Source organism: Sesamum indicum, linkage group LG5, assembly GCF_026168435.1.
Source record: "Sesamum indicum cultivar Baizhima isolate 11 linkage group LG5, ASM2616843v1, whole genome shotgun sequence".
NCBI classification, from domain to species: Eukaryota; Viridiplantae; Streptophyta; class Magnoliopsida; order Lamiales; family Pedaliaceae; genus Sesamum; species Sesamum indicum.
In genome coordinates this window covers 16,106,404-16,126,561 of record NC_142661.1, presented here as the reverse complement: position 1 = coordinate 16,126,561, position 20,158 = coordinate 16,106,404, and the positions used below count along the sequence as shown (strand labels likewise).

The window sequence follows — 20,158 nt, the reverse complement described above, 5'->3', positions numbered from 1 at the left end:
CCAAAGTCGCCCCCTTTTGCATTGTCGCTCAGGTTGTTCTGCACAACCTCACCATTGCCCAAAGGTTGGGCGGGAATGATCCCTATTGGTATTGAGACGCTATTCACAGTTGCTGTTGTCGTGTATATATATATATATATATATATATATTATATGTAATTATGTGTGGGTATATATATAATTATTTGTACATATATAAAAGAAATTTATATTTTTTAAATTTACTTATAATCTGGATCATTCATTGGTATTGATTGAAGATTAATGATTGTTAAAATAATGGTACAATAAGTATATGACTAAAATTTTTAACATCGTCAACTCATTAAGGATAACAAATGAAGGGGGAGACTCTGCTTATTTCGAATAATAATTTTTTTTTTGCCTATTCTGTTAATACAAGGAAGTTCTAAGATAATTTTGCACAATTGAGGGTTTTTTTTTTTATTTATGTAATTACCTATATTTTAATAATTTATAAATACTTGACAATGGCATTATGTAATAAAAAATAACTTTTGAAACTAAATAAAATAAAGAAAAAAACTTGAGAATATTAGAAAATAAAAAAGAAAAAAAACTAGAAAAATCAAAAGCTAGGATGACTAAAATCATTCAAAGTTGGGACTATATAACTTAAGGACCATTTCAGATTCAAGATCTACTATAGTACAACTCTTTAGTTATAAACTTATAATTATTGCTCACTGTCCTTATTATGATTCTCTAGAGTAATAAATGCATATATAAAGTATTTAATTGAAGTTGGCGAAAGTTAGGAAAAAATAATAAATGACTCCTCACACTTATTACTAAACATTAGGTTGCAATAATATTTTTCAAAAAATTGTAATTTTAATCTTGTAAGTATAAAAGTGGTAATTTTAGTTGTGTCTGAATTTATTTTGATAATTTTATTTTTGTTATTTAAAAAAATTTAATAATAAGGACAAAAATGGATGAAATTTTCTATAAATACCCAAAAAGTGCATGTGGCTAGTTTTATTTGGTGCACTTTTCTCGTCATTTTAGCAAATTATGGTCATTTTGTATTTTGTGTGAAATTTTTAAAATTATATGGAGTTTAAGTGTAATTACACAAAATCTCAAAGGTACTAGATGTCCAAATCACATAAAATTTACGTATAATTAAATTACATTTCAAGAAAAAATAGTGTAATTACCCTTCTTCACGTATTTAAATAAAATAAAATTGCAGAACTTATAAAATGTTATTGATAATAAATATATAATTAATTTAAAAAACTTTATTAAAAACATAAAGTAGGAACTACATACTTTTTTTTTTCTAAAAAAATTTATAAATTATTGGCGTCTTATTTTTACGGTCTGTATTTTTCTTATCAAAGAGAATTATTAAATATTTTATAATATCTTATAAACTTTCAAACAATTATTCTAGAAAAAACTATAAAAACTATTAACCAAACGCGGTCTAGTAGACCGATAAAGTAGTTTACGAGGCATCAACCCACCTGAAAGTTGAAACAGGCACCGAATGTGACGGCGCGTCCCTTGCAACCTCCGCCATACGCGTGCACCTTGCGCGTCACCTACTCCAAAATCTTGCTCGCAGATCTCAAGCACCGAGTATCTGGGATAAGTAAAGTGAAGGAGGTTCTTTTACGTAATTTCACTCCACCTCCGTCACCCCTCCCCGCCCATCTGGCTCTGCTAACTTCCACCGGGTGCCACTCTACGCACCCCCACTACATTTTTCCTCTATTCCATCACAAAACCCCTCTGAAGAATATCAAAGCGAGAAGATGCGGTCGCTTTTTGCTCTCCTGATTCTGTTGTTCATTCTCAACGCCGGCGATTCCGTGCCTGATGACGGAGTATTTAATGCTACCGTTTTAAACGGTACGTCTCAGGGTAAGGAAGGGAGTTTTGCTGATATGATCGATCACGCATTGGCGAAAGAGTTCAATGAGACTGATGAACTCTCCGACGGTTAGTGTAGATCTCCGCTAACTGTACTCTGCGCTTTATATTGTATATTTTTAGTGTCCAATTTTTTATGCTGTTTTTGTTTTATTCCTCCTAAATTTTTATGTTCTACTTGTTTGTATTGGAAATTTGGTTTTGTTTATTGTATTGCATGGAATTAGTGACGAATCTTTTGTTTCTGATTGTTTGTTTTTATGCATTTAAGATTTCTTTTATTGTCAACTCGTGGATTTTTTTATATTCGTCTTCGCAGAATTCACTGATTATATTTGGGTAAACAGCTCTGTAAGCATACAACAAATTGTCCATGGTGCAACTTTATTTAGAATTATTTGGCAAGTTGAATGTGAGCCTAAGATAATGGGGCAGATAAATGTCTTATTTTCTGAATATACAAATGCGAATAGCTATCGTTGATTTTCTTTTACCTTTTTTTTGCCCCCCAAGGAGTTCCAATTTCCATGTTTGGAGCTCTTGAATGAAATTAATGCAAGTAATCATGATGCATATATTTTGTAGTTTATTGAAAACATTACCAGTTGTAAAGTTATCTCGAAAGACTTGGTAAAATCCATTATAACTGATGTGGTCATTCATGCATGTACGTAATCTAAATTTCAAGTTGGCTTTTTCAGAATGAAAACAATAAAGAAGTGGACTGGATGTCTAAATTAATGAAGCTGATTAAACTTAATAAGGTAGGATTAGGAGTTTCCACTTGGAAAGAAACCTTGCATTTCGTTTTATTCTTCTCTCTTTTTATCCATTTTGCAGTCAGTGATCCTGGGAGCTTCAACAACAGTGTGGCCGAACAGCAGGTCTGTTCGTTTACAAGTTCTTGCACATTTTGAACATGCTTATATTTGGACTCGTCAGATTTTTGATTAGCTCTTTTGAAAATGGTGGATGCTAGATTGTGAAGGGCACTCTTAAAACTAGTTGCAGATCAGAAATATGGTTGTGGCATACTAATTGATTAGCCCTTAGGTCGTGGAGGTTACTATTTTGTGTGGCTAACTTCCAGAGGGATGTAGTTGCTGTTCAGCAAATGGTTATGTTTTGTTTGGATAGATCTGATATTGTTGCTGCTGGCAGCTGGTATTCTGTTCATTGGTACTCTATGCAATTTGAGTCTCTTTTACTTTTAGATGCCATAATACATTTAGGCATCAGGAAAAGAAACCAAATAATTTATTTGAACAGATGTAAGAAAAAATTCCCAGCACGAATACGCACTTTTAGAAGACTCCAAAAGGAGTGACAAAGATGAATGGTCCCATTTAAGTTGAAAGTTCAGTTGATGATGGCTTATGGTTCCCACACATGTTTGTCAAGTTACTGATGTCGTGTAAGGCGTGCTATACACATATCATGTGTGCGGTTGTTATTCTAAAACCTACTTTATCTCGAGTAATTGGCAGTCTTCTTCTTTTGGTTGGTAGTGTGAGACATGGCATCGATTATCATAATTGTAAGTAGTTGAATAAGTTTCTGCAGTTAAGAGACTATAGGGCATGCGATTTCAGTTGAAAGTGGTAGTTATTGAATATCATCTTGCTTGAGAGATTTGGCGATGTCAGTGAGGCCCAATAGGTTTAGACCACAAAAGATTTGCATTTGGAATTTGAGTATCTACTTTCTTGGCTTGTGTTGTTAAAAAATAAACCAAATACTGCAAAATGTCATTTGTATATAATTGTGATCATCTTATTGTTGCATTACACTCACAAAACTTGATTTAAAGTTTGGAACATTGATGTCAAATTCTCTTCTGTTTCTCTCTGTCTCTCTTTGTCGTTTAAGTTTGCTTCATTTTGTTGCTATGTCTGTGCTGTATCTACTGAAACTTTTCTAATTCGCAGGCAGTCCTGGAAACTGTTGCTAGAGTTAAGCCCAAGAAAAATGAGACCAAAGATGAAAAGTATGCTTCCCAAACTGTATCCTGGATAATGAATAATCTGCTGTTTCAAGTACTATGGTTTGATATCTATTTGTCATCATAAGAAATCCTAGTATGATTTCTCTTGATATCTTTCTGACTTTTATATTAGGTCATTTCAGTTTCATGATGTTTTTAATCTCGATAATGAGAATCGACCTGAAGACACGCCAACCTTGATAGATAAGAAGGTACTTGTTATATGAGAAAAAAGCCACACAATTATTGAAAATGAATGCAAGTGCACATTCATAGATATTTTTTGAAGAAATTGATTCCAGTTGTTAACAATTTTCCTCAGGACAATGTTTTCATTATGTCGAATGCCAAGTCCAAGTTTCCTGTATTACAGTTGGACTTGAGGTTAGTACTCTCAATTCCGAACCCTCCCCAGCCGACAAAGCAATGCGTAGTTTACTTCATTCAGTATTTTATAAACTGTCCAACATTTTTGGTTACTGTTTGACAGATTCATATCTGATCTAGTTGTTGTAATTGTCTCCGCGACCTGTGGTGGAATTGCCTTTGCTTGTGCTGGACAGCCGGTCAGATTACTGCTTAGCTTTGTGCTTTTTCTCTGATTTATGTGACTCTGGTTTTCATTTATTCTCCTTGTTTTTGTGATGCTCCTGGAATATAGATGGTGTTTTCTGAATGTTGACATAGATGCTGATATCCAAGAGACTTACAGGAGTTTGTGGTTAACCATGCAGGTTATAACTGGATATTTGCTAGCAGGATCTGTTATTGGACCGGGTGGTTTTAGTTTTGTTAGTGAAATGGTACAAGTATGTGGCCTGTTATCTTTCCTTTTCATTTGAAGTTGTCGTAGTTTCTTCTTTGTGAATATCTTACTCTTACAACCTCTCTCTTTTGGAGGGTACACTATGTTTCGAAGTCAAAATTTGCCATCTAACTTCAAAAGCGTATGCATGCAGGTTGAGACAGTCGCACAGTTTGGAGTTATTTTTCTTCTTTTTGCACTGGGCTTGGAGTTCTCGGCAGTGAAGGTTAATTTTGTTGTTTATCTAAACTTTGTCATTTTGTTGTATGATATATGACAAAATCTTGAGAGAAATTAGAACAAATATAATTGATAATGCAGATTCGTGTTGTGAGGGCAGTTGCTGTCTTAGGCGGGTTGCTTCAGATATTTCTGTTTATGTGCTTGTGTGGGATAATAGCCTCGGTATGCTCTCTGTTGTTACTTTCTTTGAAATTGCATAACTTTGTATCACAATATTGTTATATAAAGTGTTGATAAAGCTTGATGTTTGATTAACATGAGACTTTGAGTTTTTCTGTATCTTAATACTCGATTATTCTTCAATACTTGGGGCTGCTATCCTTCAAATATTGCATGTTTTCTTGTCAACTTCTTTCATTCTGTTTTAGGTCTAATGTCGTTAAGTGATATCTTTGCAGTTGTGCGGTGGAGAATCATCTGAAGGTGTCTTTGTTGGTGTCTTCCTCTCAATGTCTTCAACAGCAGTGGTATCTAAGCTGATTTTTTTTTCTTAAGTTACTGTTTCGTCGTGCGAGAGTAAAGATAATTCATCTGCTGAGCACTTAGTTCTTATGTCCTTTTTTTTTGTCTATCCATGGTATAAGACTTAAACTTTAACTTAGAGGGGCATGAAGGGTTATGCTATTCTGAATTTGGTTATGAGGCTTATTTTCTATTGCTTGGACCCCTAATGATAAAGCTCAATCCAACCTAATCTAAAGGACTTTAATTATCATTATTGATTACACCAAACTACAACAAACGAACATGATATGAGCTCATGGTCCTCAGTTCAAATCCACTTCACCAAAATAATCATTCCATTTGCTTCTTAGAGACAATAAGGGCTCCTCTTGATATGTGGTGCGCTTTGTTGATACAGATTCAGTTGAATTTGGTGAACAAAAGCATCTTCCAGTAACACGCCAAGAACACTCACTGTCATGCTTGCTTCTGCTAAAGTTTTATATGAATATTGATTCTTTCTTTTAAAGTTCGCAATATTGTTTGATGGAAATCTAACTTTTTGCATCAGTGAAGACTGCCTGCCATACCACTAGCAGCAAAGGAAGTAGAAAATAACTGATGTTATTGGAATCTCACGATTGGCATGTCCAGAAGGGGCTGCTCGTTTTCACTTTCTATGATTGGATATTAAAAAATAGCACTAGAATAATAAAGATGAATAAGTGGTTGAATAGTTCATTTTATCCTTAAAAAATTCTGACCGATTTTACATAATTCAATAATATATGACAAGTAGATATAATGTAACACCTGTAGCATTTTTCTGGTTGTGCATTAAAGCCAACTGATGCAATGATATCATCTTTGGCATGCAGGTTCTAAAATTTTTAATGGAAAGGAATAGCATCAATACACTGCATGGGCAGGTCACTGTTGGAACCCTGATTCTGCAGGTGTGTATCAGCTTTACAATTATCTCTTTGTTTGAAATCCGAGAAGTGAAAATTGAAACGCTTTAGCCGTTAACTAGGATGAGCTTGCTTGTAAGTTTTGTAATATTTAGCATGAAATTGCACCTCTGAAGTTTGAGAACGCGTCTCTGCTTGCCAGGACTGTGCGGTGGGTTTGCTATTTGCCCTCCTTCCAATCCTTGGTGGTTCCTCTGGTGCTCTTCAAGGAATTGTTTCCATGGCAAAATTGTAAGTAAATGAACTTCTAGAATGGTTGTCTGGTGTGGATGCAAGCTTCTAATTGATGCTATATGCTTTATTACATTATGCAGCTAATGATTGTTGTGTGTGATAGATCTGGTTCATTCTCAAATGTACTTGTTTGGGGGATTTACGTTTAATGTTGTCCTGGGTTTATATATGATGAGTTTTACAACCGTTGTCTGCTTTGGATAGTCTGGTCGACAATACCAGTAAGGTGAAATGATAAAACTATTTGAAGACGTTCTGTCCTTCTCACCAGTATATGTCGTTAGTTATGAGTTATGTTTTCTGTACTTTCTCTTATTCCTAGTTGAGCTTATTTTCCATTGTGGCTAGGATATGTTCTGACTAATTCCTGATCAAGCGGAAATAGTTTCAAGATGCATAGTTTTTTTTTTTTTTTTTTTTTGCATATGCTAGTAAACTTTCTTTTTAATGATTTATTATGCTATTTATCAGGTCATTCTTTTCCTTTTTCAGGTTGATAGTGTTAGTTACATTTTTGGCCATTTTGTCAATGTTATGCCGCACTTGTATACCTTGGTTTCTTAAGTTGATGATTAGCCTATCCTCACAGGTGATTTTGTGTTTGAGCAAATACGACATGCGCACAAGGTTTCTGGTATCTCACTTTTGTCCTCTGTAATCCTTGCAGACTAATGAACTCTATCAATTGGCATCTGTCGCTTTCTGCTTGCTTGTTGCTTGGGTTCGTATTACTTCCCAAGTTCTGTTATTAATCCTCTGCTTTGCGATGAAATTTGAAATTGTTGTTTATCAACTTTTTTGTAACTTGTGTAATCTGCCCAGGAGATCTTGTATTTCCATTTTGCACATTGCTAATCAATTCTCTTGGTTTACTTTTTCTGGCAGTAGGACCTATGCAAACAATTTTTTTTTATTGGAAACTTTCTGTCCGCCACAATATATGTGAATACATGCATGTAATGCATTGTTGCTCATTCCAGTGTAGTGATAAGTTGGGCCTGAGCCTTGAATTGGGTTCCTTTGCTGCTGGAGTGATGATATCAACAACTGATCTTGCTCATCATACTCTTGAACAGGTATTCTTTTTCTATGCTTGTTCTGTGTTCTCGTATTTCCTCCCTTCTCCATCTTTCATTAACACGTGTGTGTGCCTGCATGTAAGGCCCTATAATTATTGTTGGAATTGGATTCCATTACATTTTCATGACTATGAGTTAATAAAATTGGCCTGGGAATGCTTAAGCTTTTTTTCCCCCTTCTTTCTGTGAACTGATAGGAGGCCTTATACACCTGCTTTTGCTTGAAAGCCAATGGCTGATGTGTTATTGCTCTTCTGAGTGAAAAGTCCCAACTGCAGTAAGCAGGTTTGGCTGCTATGTTAGTTGATACTGGGCTCCTGTAAAAAGGAGAAAGAAAGATAAGAACAAAAGTTCCCTGTTAGGAAATTTGATCTGTATGAAGCATAGCAGAGGGTCGTATTAATGGAGTTAATTTACTGTTCCCTATTATTAAGTATATAACATTTCATGTACTTTGGTACTAGGAATTGGACAGTGTTTGTTTGTTACTGGACAAAGGGAATTCTTATCTGGAACTCATTGTTTTATAGGTGGAGCCAATCCGGAACTTATTTGCTGCCCTTTTCCTAGCCAGTATTGGAATGCTTATTCATGTTCATTTTCTTTGGAACCACATTGATATTCTGCTGGCAGCTGTTCTATTGGTGATTGTTGTAAAAACAATCGTGGTCACGTTGGTCGTGAAAGGATTTGGCTACAACAATAAGACTTCAGTTCTTGTATGTATTGTCTGTATTTTTGAATAAAATCTTAGTTTGCTGTCTTTGAACAGCTAACTTGGTTATGTGATACATATAGGTTGGAATGTCTCTTGCACAAATTGGAGAATTTGCTTTTGTTCTTCTTAGCCGCGCGTCAAACCTGAAGCTGATTGAGGTATTGCTTTGCTTCTGAAGTTGTCTTCAGTGCAAAGTGAAGCAAAATCTGCATTTTCACACTAAGGATCACTCTTGTTTATTTCTTAATATTCAATTTAAGTATTTTTATCTTGATTGGTTTTGGTTCTGTTGCGCTCCTGTGATTTGCTGAGATGGACCACTAATCGAAGGTGATATCTTTGGCAGGGTAAATTGTACATGCTTCTTCTTGGAACGACAGCTCTCAGTCTGGTATGTGCAGTACTCTGTAGGCTCTCATACATCATTTCAATCTGGAGAAATGGTATTTGTTTGGTCCTTCACTATGTTGCCTGCATCTTGTGATGACTTCATGCTAAGATAATTCTAAGAATATGTTCTACATTGTATATGACATCCAGAAAATCTAGCCATTATGTGGTTGCGTAGCATTTATATTTATCTAAAATGGGAGGAATAGTAACTTAAGAATTTGCAATCCATGTGAATCATATGGGATGAATGTTGCCAGTTATCAGATAACCAGATCTGCCCTTGAGATATGTAACAATTCCCACAAAGCAGAATATGCTGCTGATGGCTCTTCCATATTAGAATTTGAGCAGGCAGAGATATGGTTGATGTATAAATGTTTGAATCTCTTGAAAACTATCCATCTGTCCGACCTCTCAAAATTTGAAATACTCTTCCTTGCTATATGTTAAGACTGAGCCTTCTTCCAATGGCAATTAAGCCAAAACCTTTCTGAAATATCAAAGAGATTTTTTACATTTTCTGAAACTTTATCTTGGATAAAATCCCTTGGGGCACCTATTACTCAACTAAGAGTATTGAGTATGAATGACACATTGCACTTGCTTGCCACTAAAAGATTCTTAATTTCTTCTTTTTCAGTCAAGTATACCAATTGACTTTTATCCAATTTCAAATCCTTTTGTACATCAAAATTCATTTATTACATACAAGGAGAAATAAGAGAAAAAGTGAACATTTGATTTCTGTTCGTAATTAAATCACAATTACGCCTAAATGGTTACAGTGCTGGAAAAACCCTAATTAAGTTGGTAAATGTTCGTTTTACCATTGTTTTAAATTGCATTTTATGCCTTTTCTTGATCTATGTTGTACATGAAATTTTCTCATACTTTTGATTAATATTTTGCTTGTTGAGGTGTGCTCATAAAGATTCTGTGCAGGTAACCACACCATTATTGTTCAAGCTAATACCTGCAGTAGTACGTCTTGGAGTGCTATTACGGTGGTTTTCTCCTGATTCGACACACGAGGTAATCTTTTGTCTTATATAGATGTATAAACTTGATTTGATAAATTCTGTAGATGGTTTTTCCCAAGTCTGTCTGGGTAGAGTTTTGAGGTTTCTTGAATATTATTTTCTTCCCAGATCGGATTTAGAGGAGATAGTCTGCGTGCAGACACTGCTAAGCATATTTCTTTGATGGTCCAAGGCTCTCATGATTCATGATAATAATAAAATATATGAACCAGAACTGCAAATATCGCACTTGACCTGATGGCCTTCTTATGCTCTGGGGGACAGGTGTTTAAGAGTTCAAAGGAGGTCGACTGATACTGAAAGTTGTAAAATGTTATAAAGCTCCCTATGCTCCAGCAACATGAATTGAGAGAGTTTGATGCAATGACTAGGATTTCAGAACATAGCACTGCAGATATAAATACTTATTGCAATAGTACGGAAGAAGTTTATACTGTAAATCTCCCACAGCAATCATTTCTTTTTCCTCCCTTAGTCATACTACATTACAACTTTGAAATGACCAATCAGCTTGTCAAATGGATAGGTGTACATTTCTGTATAATAGTCCCACATTGTATAAATTTCCAATTTTGTTCGATTCCAACAAAGTAACCCTTCTTTTGTAGCGAAATAGCATTGCTGCGTCTCTTGTAGATTTACGGTACTCATTTGTGCTCTAGCCTGGAGAGTGTAACACTACAATCTCTTCTATTATAATTCTGTGACATTCTATGTGGCAGACAGTCACGCAGAACTAAAAACAGTTCTTTCCATCCATATTGGAAGATTGTTTCAAAAAATTCAGTCCTCTGTGCAGAAAGATACTTGAGAAGTATATTTTGTACAACTATGTCCCTAACACAGTGAAAATTAAAACAAAAGCATTGATGCACTATTTGGTCACTTGGTTGACAATGAACAGTGTGGATTGAGAGTGATTGTTGTGTTTTTGACTTGTCTTTTGCTCTCACCAATTAGTCCTTTGATACATACCAGGCTGTCTTGTGGACAAAGCTTTGAATTGAATATATCAATCTCTCTATATTACTTTTTCTTTTGGTCTGATAGGGTATGATTTATTGTGTATAAGGTATTGTCCTATTCTATGATTTTCTGCTTTACAAGCAGATCCTATATACAATGGCATAAGGCCAATAACCTTGAAATAGAATAGCCCAGAAGGAGGCAGTTTGTTTCTTCCAAGTACCAAGGACAAACTTTTTGTCTTACTCTTTGCCTTTTATTCTTGGGTGGTAGGAGATCACATTCACCTCAGTCCACAAACCTGCTGAACTGTATCAGTCACACACACTCACCACTTTATACACCCAAGTTGATAACATGAAACTTTTCCACCATTTGTCCCATTCAATTTGGATTGAATTTTCTATTTTAATCTTATCGCACTTTCTATTCTTAAACATATATATGTATATATATTATGCGTATAAAAATTACATCATACATTTATTTAAAAAAAGCTTTTATACGAGTGATACATATGTCTTAAATAAAATAAAAAATGCAGCAAAATTCGAATAAAAATATATTTATTACGTAGTAATTTCTAAAAATAGGGATAATTACTTATACGTTTTTTTATTTGTAGTTTACTTATACAAACCATTCATATTTTTTACGTAATTATAGAAACTACCCTTACCAGCAAAAAAATAAAAGTAGTTTGTGTAATGATGTTGATATTTTTGGAATGCATGTGTAATTTTTTTTAAAAAAATAGGTGTAGTTTATATAAATGATATTGATATTTTTTATGAATACATGTATATAATTTTTTTAAAAAAATAATTTATATAAATAGATCGTAGATCAAGAATTGCGATTGTAGTTATCCCTATATATAACCTTCCAAGAAATAGTAATGAGGTTTGCGCCCACATTTCTTTTGGGAGGCTGTTGGGGTTGGTTGAGTGTCTCTATATTTCGAAAGTTGTCCTTAGATATGGACCCTTTCCAGCAGATTTCATATAGCTTTGTCCTATTTTCTGAAAAGTGAACATAATTTTGCAATATTAGGACCATTGGTGGATACTTGGGATCCCTGTCCACAATTAGGACCACTTCCAATGTCCCATAGTCTTCAAGTGTTAAATGTGTTTGAATCGCCATCTAAAAATTCACTATTTTATAGGAGAAAACTACAAAATAATTATATTTTGCGTTCTTTGCATTTATTATTATTATTATTATTATTATTTAAAATTCCTCGTATTGAGATTTTTGATTGCTGTAACACAACCTTTCAATTTTCCAGTGGATGTTGTCCTTACTCAGCTCTCTGTCTTAATGCAGTTGCCGTGCCGAGAAATAATTAAAATTGTAAAAGATTAAACTTAACGGGGAGAAATTGTAAAATATTTAAAATTAAAGGGGTCAAAATGATAATATTGTTTCATTCCTCAAATGAATGCACACTGAAATGTAATCATTTAAGTAGTAAAATAATATTCGGAACTCAAAACTATTTAGGTGCAGTATGAAAGTATATTTTTAAATTATGTAAATTTATTTTTAGAATTGATACACTGTGGATTGCGTTTAAGTAGCATAAGGTTTTTATATTATTTCAAGAATAACATTATTTTTAGGATAATAATATTACTCCATCAATATAAAAATTAGGGTCAATTACACTTAAACCCCTCTAAAAATGTAAAATTATAGTTTTAAAATTAACTCACACCCCCTCCAATATTCACGGTTTACACCCGACTCCCTTTTCTTAGTGTTTGGACAAAATATACTAACAGTTAGCATAAAATTATATCAATTTTCAAGTTTACCATTCTTTTAGTATTCTCATGTAATAATTTATTTTTATTAGCGATAGTATTTGTCCAAATCAGAGGAAGAATTTTCGGAGGAGATGTAAGTGAAATTTTAAAACTTTTTTGGGACAAAATGTAATTTTATATTTTTAAATGGGGTCTAAGTATAATAAACCCTAAAAATTATTCAAGACTATAGATTTAATTTGTTTTAGCAAAGCTTGCTGAAATAGTATCCATGTATATATTTATTGAATAAAAAGTTAATTTTTTTACGAATTTCTTAGAAGTAAGCTGTCCAACTATTAATTTCATCTAAAAAGTTTAGAGTTCTAAAATTACTTAACTATTTAAATGGTTATATTCTAAACTAAAACTTTTGAGTTATTAACATAGAGATATTAGGGGTATGAAAAAAATATCACAATTTAATCTTTATAATTTTATTTTATAAAATTCGTTGAACTAAATTGCTACACTTTACAATATTATTATTATTTTTTTCAGATAAGGGTGCAACTGAAATATTTACCCAAGTAGAGGTGGATAAAGTTAGATTTACCCAAGTTTCAATCTTTTAGGATAATTACATCACCCTCTCACCTTAGGATTTGGTACAACTATATACAATTTTTTTATGGTTTTAGAAAATTGTACTTAGTATTTTTAATATTCACAAGATTTACTAATATTAGCAAAAAAAAAAATTTTGAATGACAATTTATATTTATCTCTCTATTGACTTATTACTGACGTATTATAGGTTAAATAAATCTATCATGTCCAAACTATCTTTACAAGGGTGAAGATATACTTCAGTATATGCATTAGCACGTGAAAAGATGTATAAGAGTAGTTTGAGAAAAAATGATTTGTTTGAATTGTAATAAGTCCGTAATAAATCAACTAGGGGGTAAATAGGGATTTTCATTCAACTTTTTTTGCTAATATCAGAAAATTTCGTAAATTTTAATTAACGACGGGGATTTATTTGTTGGAAGGGAACAAACGGAGATACTAGATGTAATTTTTCAAATTATTGGAGGTGTATATATAATGACACTAGACCCAGAAGAGTGATGTGTAATTATCCCTATTTTGTCTTCACCATATGTATCCTCCTCTCACATTAGAGATAAAACTAATTCCGTTCGCGTGGGAATAATTGAATTAAACCCATTCCAAAAAGTATGATCTAAAATCTCGGACCTTACCTATTAACAAAAATGTCTTTAGTTCAATTTACTTATCACTGAACCAACAACATGTCGGTACCCAAAGTTGAATCCAAAAAATAGGTTGGTGTAAAATTGAATGGACAATAAAAGTAATTAAATGAAATAGGGTTTTAGGTAGATTTTCACCAATATTCCTCCACATGTTCCAAATTAAAGAACTCTCTTCTAGCATCCTCTGTGGTCCTATTCCAAATGGTCCCTCTTACACGTCTCACATAAATCATTCTCGATTCCAATTCGAATATGTACGGACTCGTTAGGATTATTTGATTATATTTAAATTTGTAGTTCAAGTAAAATCATACAACTCGGAGAGATTATAAATTAATATCCATCATAATAAAATGTTTGTTAATATGGTGCATATAATACTAATAAATATTATTGTTAAGTGTTATTTTTGCCACAAAATTTATAATACGACAACAAAAATACGAAAAAATAAAATAAAATATTTATAATATGCGCAACTTTCATACATTTTCCTAGTAAATATAGGAAATGAGGGATCGATTTTTCTTATTATAACCTTAGCCGGTGCTCCACAAATTTAAGAAAACGAATCTCAAACTTGGCAATAGTAGGTAACACATGCGGCGAAATTACGTTCTTAATTTCAGGGATTCAACACTTTTAGTCTTCTATTTTAGGAGATTTTTAAAATGGTTCAAAATTGAAAAAACTCAACATATTTAGTCCTATATTTTATAAAATTTTTAAATAGTTCCAAAATTGAAAAAAGTCCACACATATAGTCCAATAGAACCCATAAAGTATAAGACTAAATGTGTCGAATGTTTTCAATTTTGAGATCATTTTGAAAACCCATAAATATGTCAAATTTTTTCAATTTTGGAACCGTTTTGAAAATTCCATAAAATAGAAATTCCCTATTCTATGATACTATAAAAGTATAATGTTGCCAAACACAGCAGACAAAATCCTCTCTTCCAACTTGGCTTATGCATCATATATATCATACAGTTAAGGATTGAGAAGCAGCCATGGAACTAAGATTGATTCAGGACCCCATGCCATGTTGCATGGTGTCAAGAAAGCCATATATACATGCCGACCCTTCTCTATTTATCTGCCATCTGCCAGATATATATATGTGTATATAGCATATGACTAGGTAGGTCCACTACATATATACGATTAATTAATCGACTTTGGTCCTATGTGCTTTTCATGGATGAATGTACTCTTTTGTTTTCTTTCCCAGTGACAAACAACATTAGAATCCCACTGTCCGAATTCAGTTAACGGGGCATCAACTAAATTATGCAAGATTTCTGCTTCAAGACAAATTTGTAATACCACCCTTTGATTTCCATATCTCTACTGTTTTCTTTATCCAAGTTCAATAATTTCTAGCCTTAGAATTTCTTTTTCCCTGATTGATATGTGTGTATATATATATATATATATACACATACTCTGTCCTTTTTATAAGAATTATTTAAAAACTAAGGTTTATTTTTAATCACGTTACTTGAAAATTTATAGGGTACTGCGGAAAGAACTTTTTAAAGTACCAAAAATGTTTTGTTCAAGTGGTAAGGTTGAGGGCTCACACCGGAACGGTTGTTCTAGTTTGTTGTTTCTTTATTTTATTAGCACGAGTTCTTTAATCTAAAATTACTGATGTATATATCCAATAATCTCTCTACTTATACATCAAAATAGTGAAATCAACACTGGTGTACGTAATGTACTTATAACTCAAATTAACAACTGATCAAAAGTTGTATAAGACAATAATTTCCGGCGACATTTTAGTGAAGAAATTAATTAAGACAAGTTGTGTAAGAATTCAGAAACCACATTGCGGTACTGTTGATCACATGATACAAGTAAGTAGTTCTTGGTTTCGATCAGCAAAAAGAAGATCAGGTAACACTAATTATAGGGCCGATTAGGAGGGAAGTTGATGAGGATTCATTTTGGGGCATTGATCTTGGAGCTGAAAGTGTGAGCTCCAACTCAGGGCCTTGATGATCACTTGAAGAATCGAAACTCGTCGTCGTTGTAGAAGGCAGCTCATGGGAGTTGAGAGGTTCATAAGCCCAGATGAAGTTCTGTTGTGAAGCCATCTGAAAATTTTCACCGTGAGATTTCCTGTCTTCTTCAAATGTATTTAGGTCTATTTGAGGTTGTTGTCCGGCAGTTTCTGCTTTCGAACTAGCAGCGTTAGCACCGACCTGTCGGACAGGCAGCCAAGAAAGGTAATTAGAACCTATCCAGGTGGTCTAATTAAGGTACGACGGAACTTACAGGAATATTAATCAATTAATGATGATGTTACCATGTCGAAGAGGCTAGAACGCCGCCTCTTCTTGTTGAGGGTGGCCTGTCGGAGAAAATACTTCTGTGCATGGCTAGCAACTTGTGTTGGAGTCCTTGAAGTAACAAAGTTTCTTGAAATGCCCCTCCAGTCTCCTTTCCCTAGCTTCTCTAGTCCTATTAGGAATACGCGATGTTCCTCTTCCGTCCACGGAACTCCTAATCATGTCCATCCACATGAAAATTAATCAAATTCTGATAAGATTAGATACAGTGATTATTGTTGTGGAACAGGCCAGTGAAAACCACTGCCACCAATTCATACACAAGTGTTAGTTTCTCAAAGATGAAGGCTTTGTAAGAACTAGAGATATCATAGAAACATTAATTACCACAAGAAGCAAAAAATACGGAAAATTCTATCACTGTCACTCTTTCGGAACTGTCCACCAGTAACATTAATTGCAGTTGTTATGCGATTAGTTCAGGTCTGTTGAAAGCTCTGTCTTTCTAGTTTAATTTCTATAAAGAAAGAAGCCTACATATATATATATATATACATATAGTTTTCTTGTCATATTGTGTGTTTGATTTAACAATCAGGGAATCAACATACCTTTCTTTCTGTCGAGGGCTGGGGGTAAGGGGCCATCGGAGAGATAACCTATGGAATTAGAGTTGTCGTTGATGGAAAGTCGGGACGAAGACGATGTGGAGGAGGACGAGGGTGGTGTGGAGATGGACAAGGAGTCGAGGCTGAAGCTTTTCTTGATTGGAATAATGTTGAGTGAAGAGGAAGAGGAGACAATATCAAGCTGTACGCCGAACAGTCTCACTCCGCTGCCAGTGTTAGAAGGCGCCCTGCAGGAAGCGTTGCAAGTTCTTGAATTGTGGCCTATGTTCCCACAATGCGAGCACTTTCTGCCCATTTTCACTTCCACCACACCACTCTAAGTATGCTTCTTTACCAAGCACTGATGACGCTCATACAAGTTACTACATGCACTCTGTTCTCACTCTGTGTGTGTGTGTGAGTGCTTGTCTGAAGAGAGAGAGAGAGAGAGGAGAAAGAGAGAGTTGGTAAGACGAGTGATGTATAGAGTGAGTGGATTTTGTGAAAATGTTTGCACACCAAGTGTAGATGATGATTAAATGGATATTGTTTTTTGATGGATATTTTTCCAACTTGGTTATCATACTCAAGATAGCAATAACTCTCTCTCTCTCTCTATATATATATATATAACACAGACATATAGAGAGAAAGAAAAGAAAAAACTACGACATATAAACGGGATGGAAACGAATCGGTAAATCTAAACTATTATATGACAAGTATAATATTATATGATTGATGTCCAATTCAAGTCAAGTGATCAATTATATACAAGTATATTATATTTATTCAATTAAATTTAATTTGAATAAAAATTATCCGACACGAAAGATTTTCAGACAACTATTTATAGATATGTATGGATTACTTATTTTAGTGGGGGTGAAAGATGGACCCTTGACAGCCTGCCTTCTTTACTGTAAAAGCCAAACAATATTGCATTATCCCCATATAACTTAATTCATTACCATGATAATGTAGTTTGAAGAATTTAAGGTCAGACATTTCATGTAGATAAAAATGATGAGGTTTTGTTCTTTGATTATAGTACACTACTAGAGAGAGATGTTGACAAATTCATGGACAAAGAATACTGTCCAAAATGTATAGTGTAAGTGTCTAGAGAAGGTTGCATATATATATATATATGTATGCATGATGAATATTAATTAATTATTATAAGTTGTAAAGTTTGGAAACCTACATGGATTATATGATCAGATGTGTTACCTATATATAAACAAATGAAGCTTTGCCAAAAGTCAATTAAATCATGTCTGTCAAATTAATCAAGACCAAAGATATATCAATGGTGGGAAGATAGATTTTTTGGGTCTTTATAAATTTCAGTCTCCTTGCTTACGAGAATCTTGAAATTAATCTCATAATTTTAATAAATTCTTATTTTTATTCCTACCAACATTTGTTTAGGAAATTGACAGAAATAACTATGTGCATAGTCATGTGATTTTTTCCTTAATTCTGAAAAAATAACGACCACGTATTTACATGTGGGTTTTTCCGCCAAATTTCTAAAGAAAATTGATAGAAGAACTTAAAATAAGATTTTTTGCAAGTTATGGGACTACTTTTGAGAATTATATAAGTAATGGGATCGAAATTGTACTGAGTTTAAAAATGAGAAATCCAATTTGCACTACAAATGGTGGACGTCGACCTCACACAAGAAGAATATGTTATCAAGGATAAATTATACTTTTGGTCCCTATACTTTGCCGTGTTGAGCAACACGGTCGTGTTCTCCAACTCTATTGATTTTAATCTATTTTAACAAGTGGACAAAAAACATAATAATTTGTAAAGATTATAAATCAAAATCGTACTTGAAAAAAAAAAAAAAAACAGAGACCAAAATTGGTTTAGCGGCAAAGTATGGAGACCAAAAGTGCAATTTACTCTTATGAAGAGGATCAAGATTGAATTAGAAACCTGACGTTGATCAGTGGGTTTTATTGCATTTTACTCCTCTAGAAATAGTAAGATGCACAAAATATCACTAAAACCAAGCTAAGGGGGTGTTGGCCTAAACTTATTAAAGGATGTTAGTCTATGTTTGGAAGGAAGAATTGGACTTGAGGAATGGATTTGTAGGAAGGATTTGAAATGATTTCATCTAAATGAAATTAAAATTCGTCAATATATAACAAAATATAATTCAAAATAGGAATTCGAAAATCTGAATAGCTTTGCAGCATTGAATTACCCAAACAAATTGATGGATTTGAAATATTTAGTTTCAAATTAAAATAAAACGTTATAAACTCATGCATTTTTATGTGATACTTTTAGAACTTATAACATGTCAAATCTTACTTTAAAAATGAGTTCTCCAAGTATTTGGATAAAATGAAACGATCGATGGAACTTGTAAGATATTAGTAATTATAAATTTGAAAAGATTTTTAAATAACGTAAGAGCTCCTTACTTCTCTTAAAAAAGTTTATAAACTCCCAATATATTGTTTTTAGAATTTGTAATATTTTTTATTAAGAAATTATCAAACACTTTATAAAATGTTATAAGCTGTCAAAATGAGGATGTAAGCTTCCCCCAAGTATTGAACTGTGTAGGAGCAGCACATCAATTATTACCAAGAAAAGAGATTCCCATCTCCTGATTAAGCAAACAATTAAAAATTAAACTACGTACGTAGACTGATGAGATATTTATAAAGTTTAATTGTGATTAATTAATGTGGAGATTAGCTTAAGCAAGTGGCTTTTTTGTCGTAATTAGTGATGAGTGCTTAATTATTTTAAGATGATGAGATTAAGTGCAGATAAGTTAGACACAGCTTAAAATAAGCAGTTTGATATGTGGAATGGGAAAAGCAGCTCCATTTCCTCACTGTCACTGCATATTTTGGATTATTAATTGGAATGTTGTGTTGTGGATTAATATAAACAAAAACGTTCTTTTCCTAACTTCTTACGACTTTTGCATTTAGTGCGCAACTTTTACTTTAAGGATAGCATACATCTGTCAGATACGTGATTAATTAAACAATCATTAGTGATTCAGAAAAGGGTAGGCTTTGCAAGTTGAGATAATGTACGATGATATATACATATGTGCAAGAAGATAGATATATAAATATATATTTCGTTCTATAATTTAGGGAACTGGCAGTTTTGATCTAAAAAAATAGCAGATTTGGTTCAATTTGTGTTGAATAATATCGATTTCGCTGAGAAAAGAGTTGTCGTCACATGCAAAACATGTGATTTTTTCTAGTAGAATTGGAATAGAAGAACTATTTCTTTCAAATTATTGTTTGCTATAGCAAGATTATAATTCAGGTGGACCAAAAGTGTCACGTCATCGTAGTTACAGATCAAAAAATACAGTTTTACCATAAATATACGTACATACTAATAGAACATTGTGCATATGCATGCCAAACTAAGTA

At 33.3% G+C, this 20,158-nt stretch overlaps 2 protein-coding genes across 3 annotated transcripts; one reads left to right on the top strand and one right to left on the bottom strand.

Moving 5' to 3' along the window:
* Positions 1-1,394: 1,394 nt before the first annotated feature.
* Positions 1,395-10,429, top strand: LOC105161838 (K(+) efflux antiporter 4). 2 transcript variants are annotated; one of them, XM_011079662.3, is made up of 20 exons: positions 1,395-1,974; positions 2,746-2,789; positions 3,834-3,892; positions 4,023-4,101; positions 4,212-4,273; positions 4,380-4,455; positions 4,624-4,698; positions 4,849-4,920; positions 5,016-5,099; positions 5,336-5,404; positions 6,260-6,337; positions 6,495-6,583; positions 7,079-7,175; positions 7,254-7,307; positions 7,567-7,662; positions 8,196-8,384; positions 8,464-8,541; positions 8,730-8,774; positions 9,719-9,808; positions 10,081-10,429. In XM_011079662.3, exons 1-20 carry the CDS (start codon positions 1,788-1,790, stop codon positions 10,108-10,110), a joined length of 1,653 nt encoding a protein of 550 aa, XP_011077964.1. In that variant the 5' UTR covers positions 1,395-1,787; the 3' UTR covers positions 10,111-10,429. The 2 variants fall into 2 exon arrangements, with proteins under 2 accessions (XP_011077964.1, XP_011077963.1); XM_011079661.3 differs by having other exon boundaries at positions 1,397-1,974; positions 9,925-10,429.
* Positions 10,430-15,531: 5,102 nt separating this feature from the next.
* On the bottom strand, positions 15,532-17,317 carry LOC105161836 (myb-like transcription factor family protein). The gene is made up of 3 exons (XM_011079660.3): positions 16,728-17,317; positions 16,134-16,330; positions 15,532-16,029 (listed from the first exon to the last, which is right to left on the bottom strand). Exons 1-3 carry the CDS (start codon positions 17,038-17,040, stop codon positions 15,718-15,720), a joined length of 822 nt encoding a protein of 273 aa, XP_011077962.2. The 5' UTR covers positions 17,041-17,317; the 3' UTR covers positions 15,532-15,717.
* Between the last annotated feature and the right edge of the window lie 2,841 nt (positions 17,318-20,158).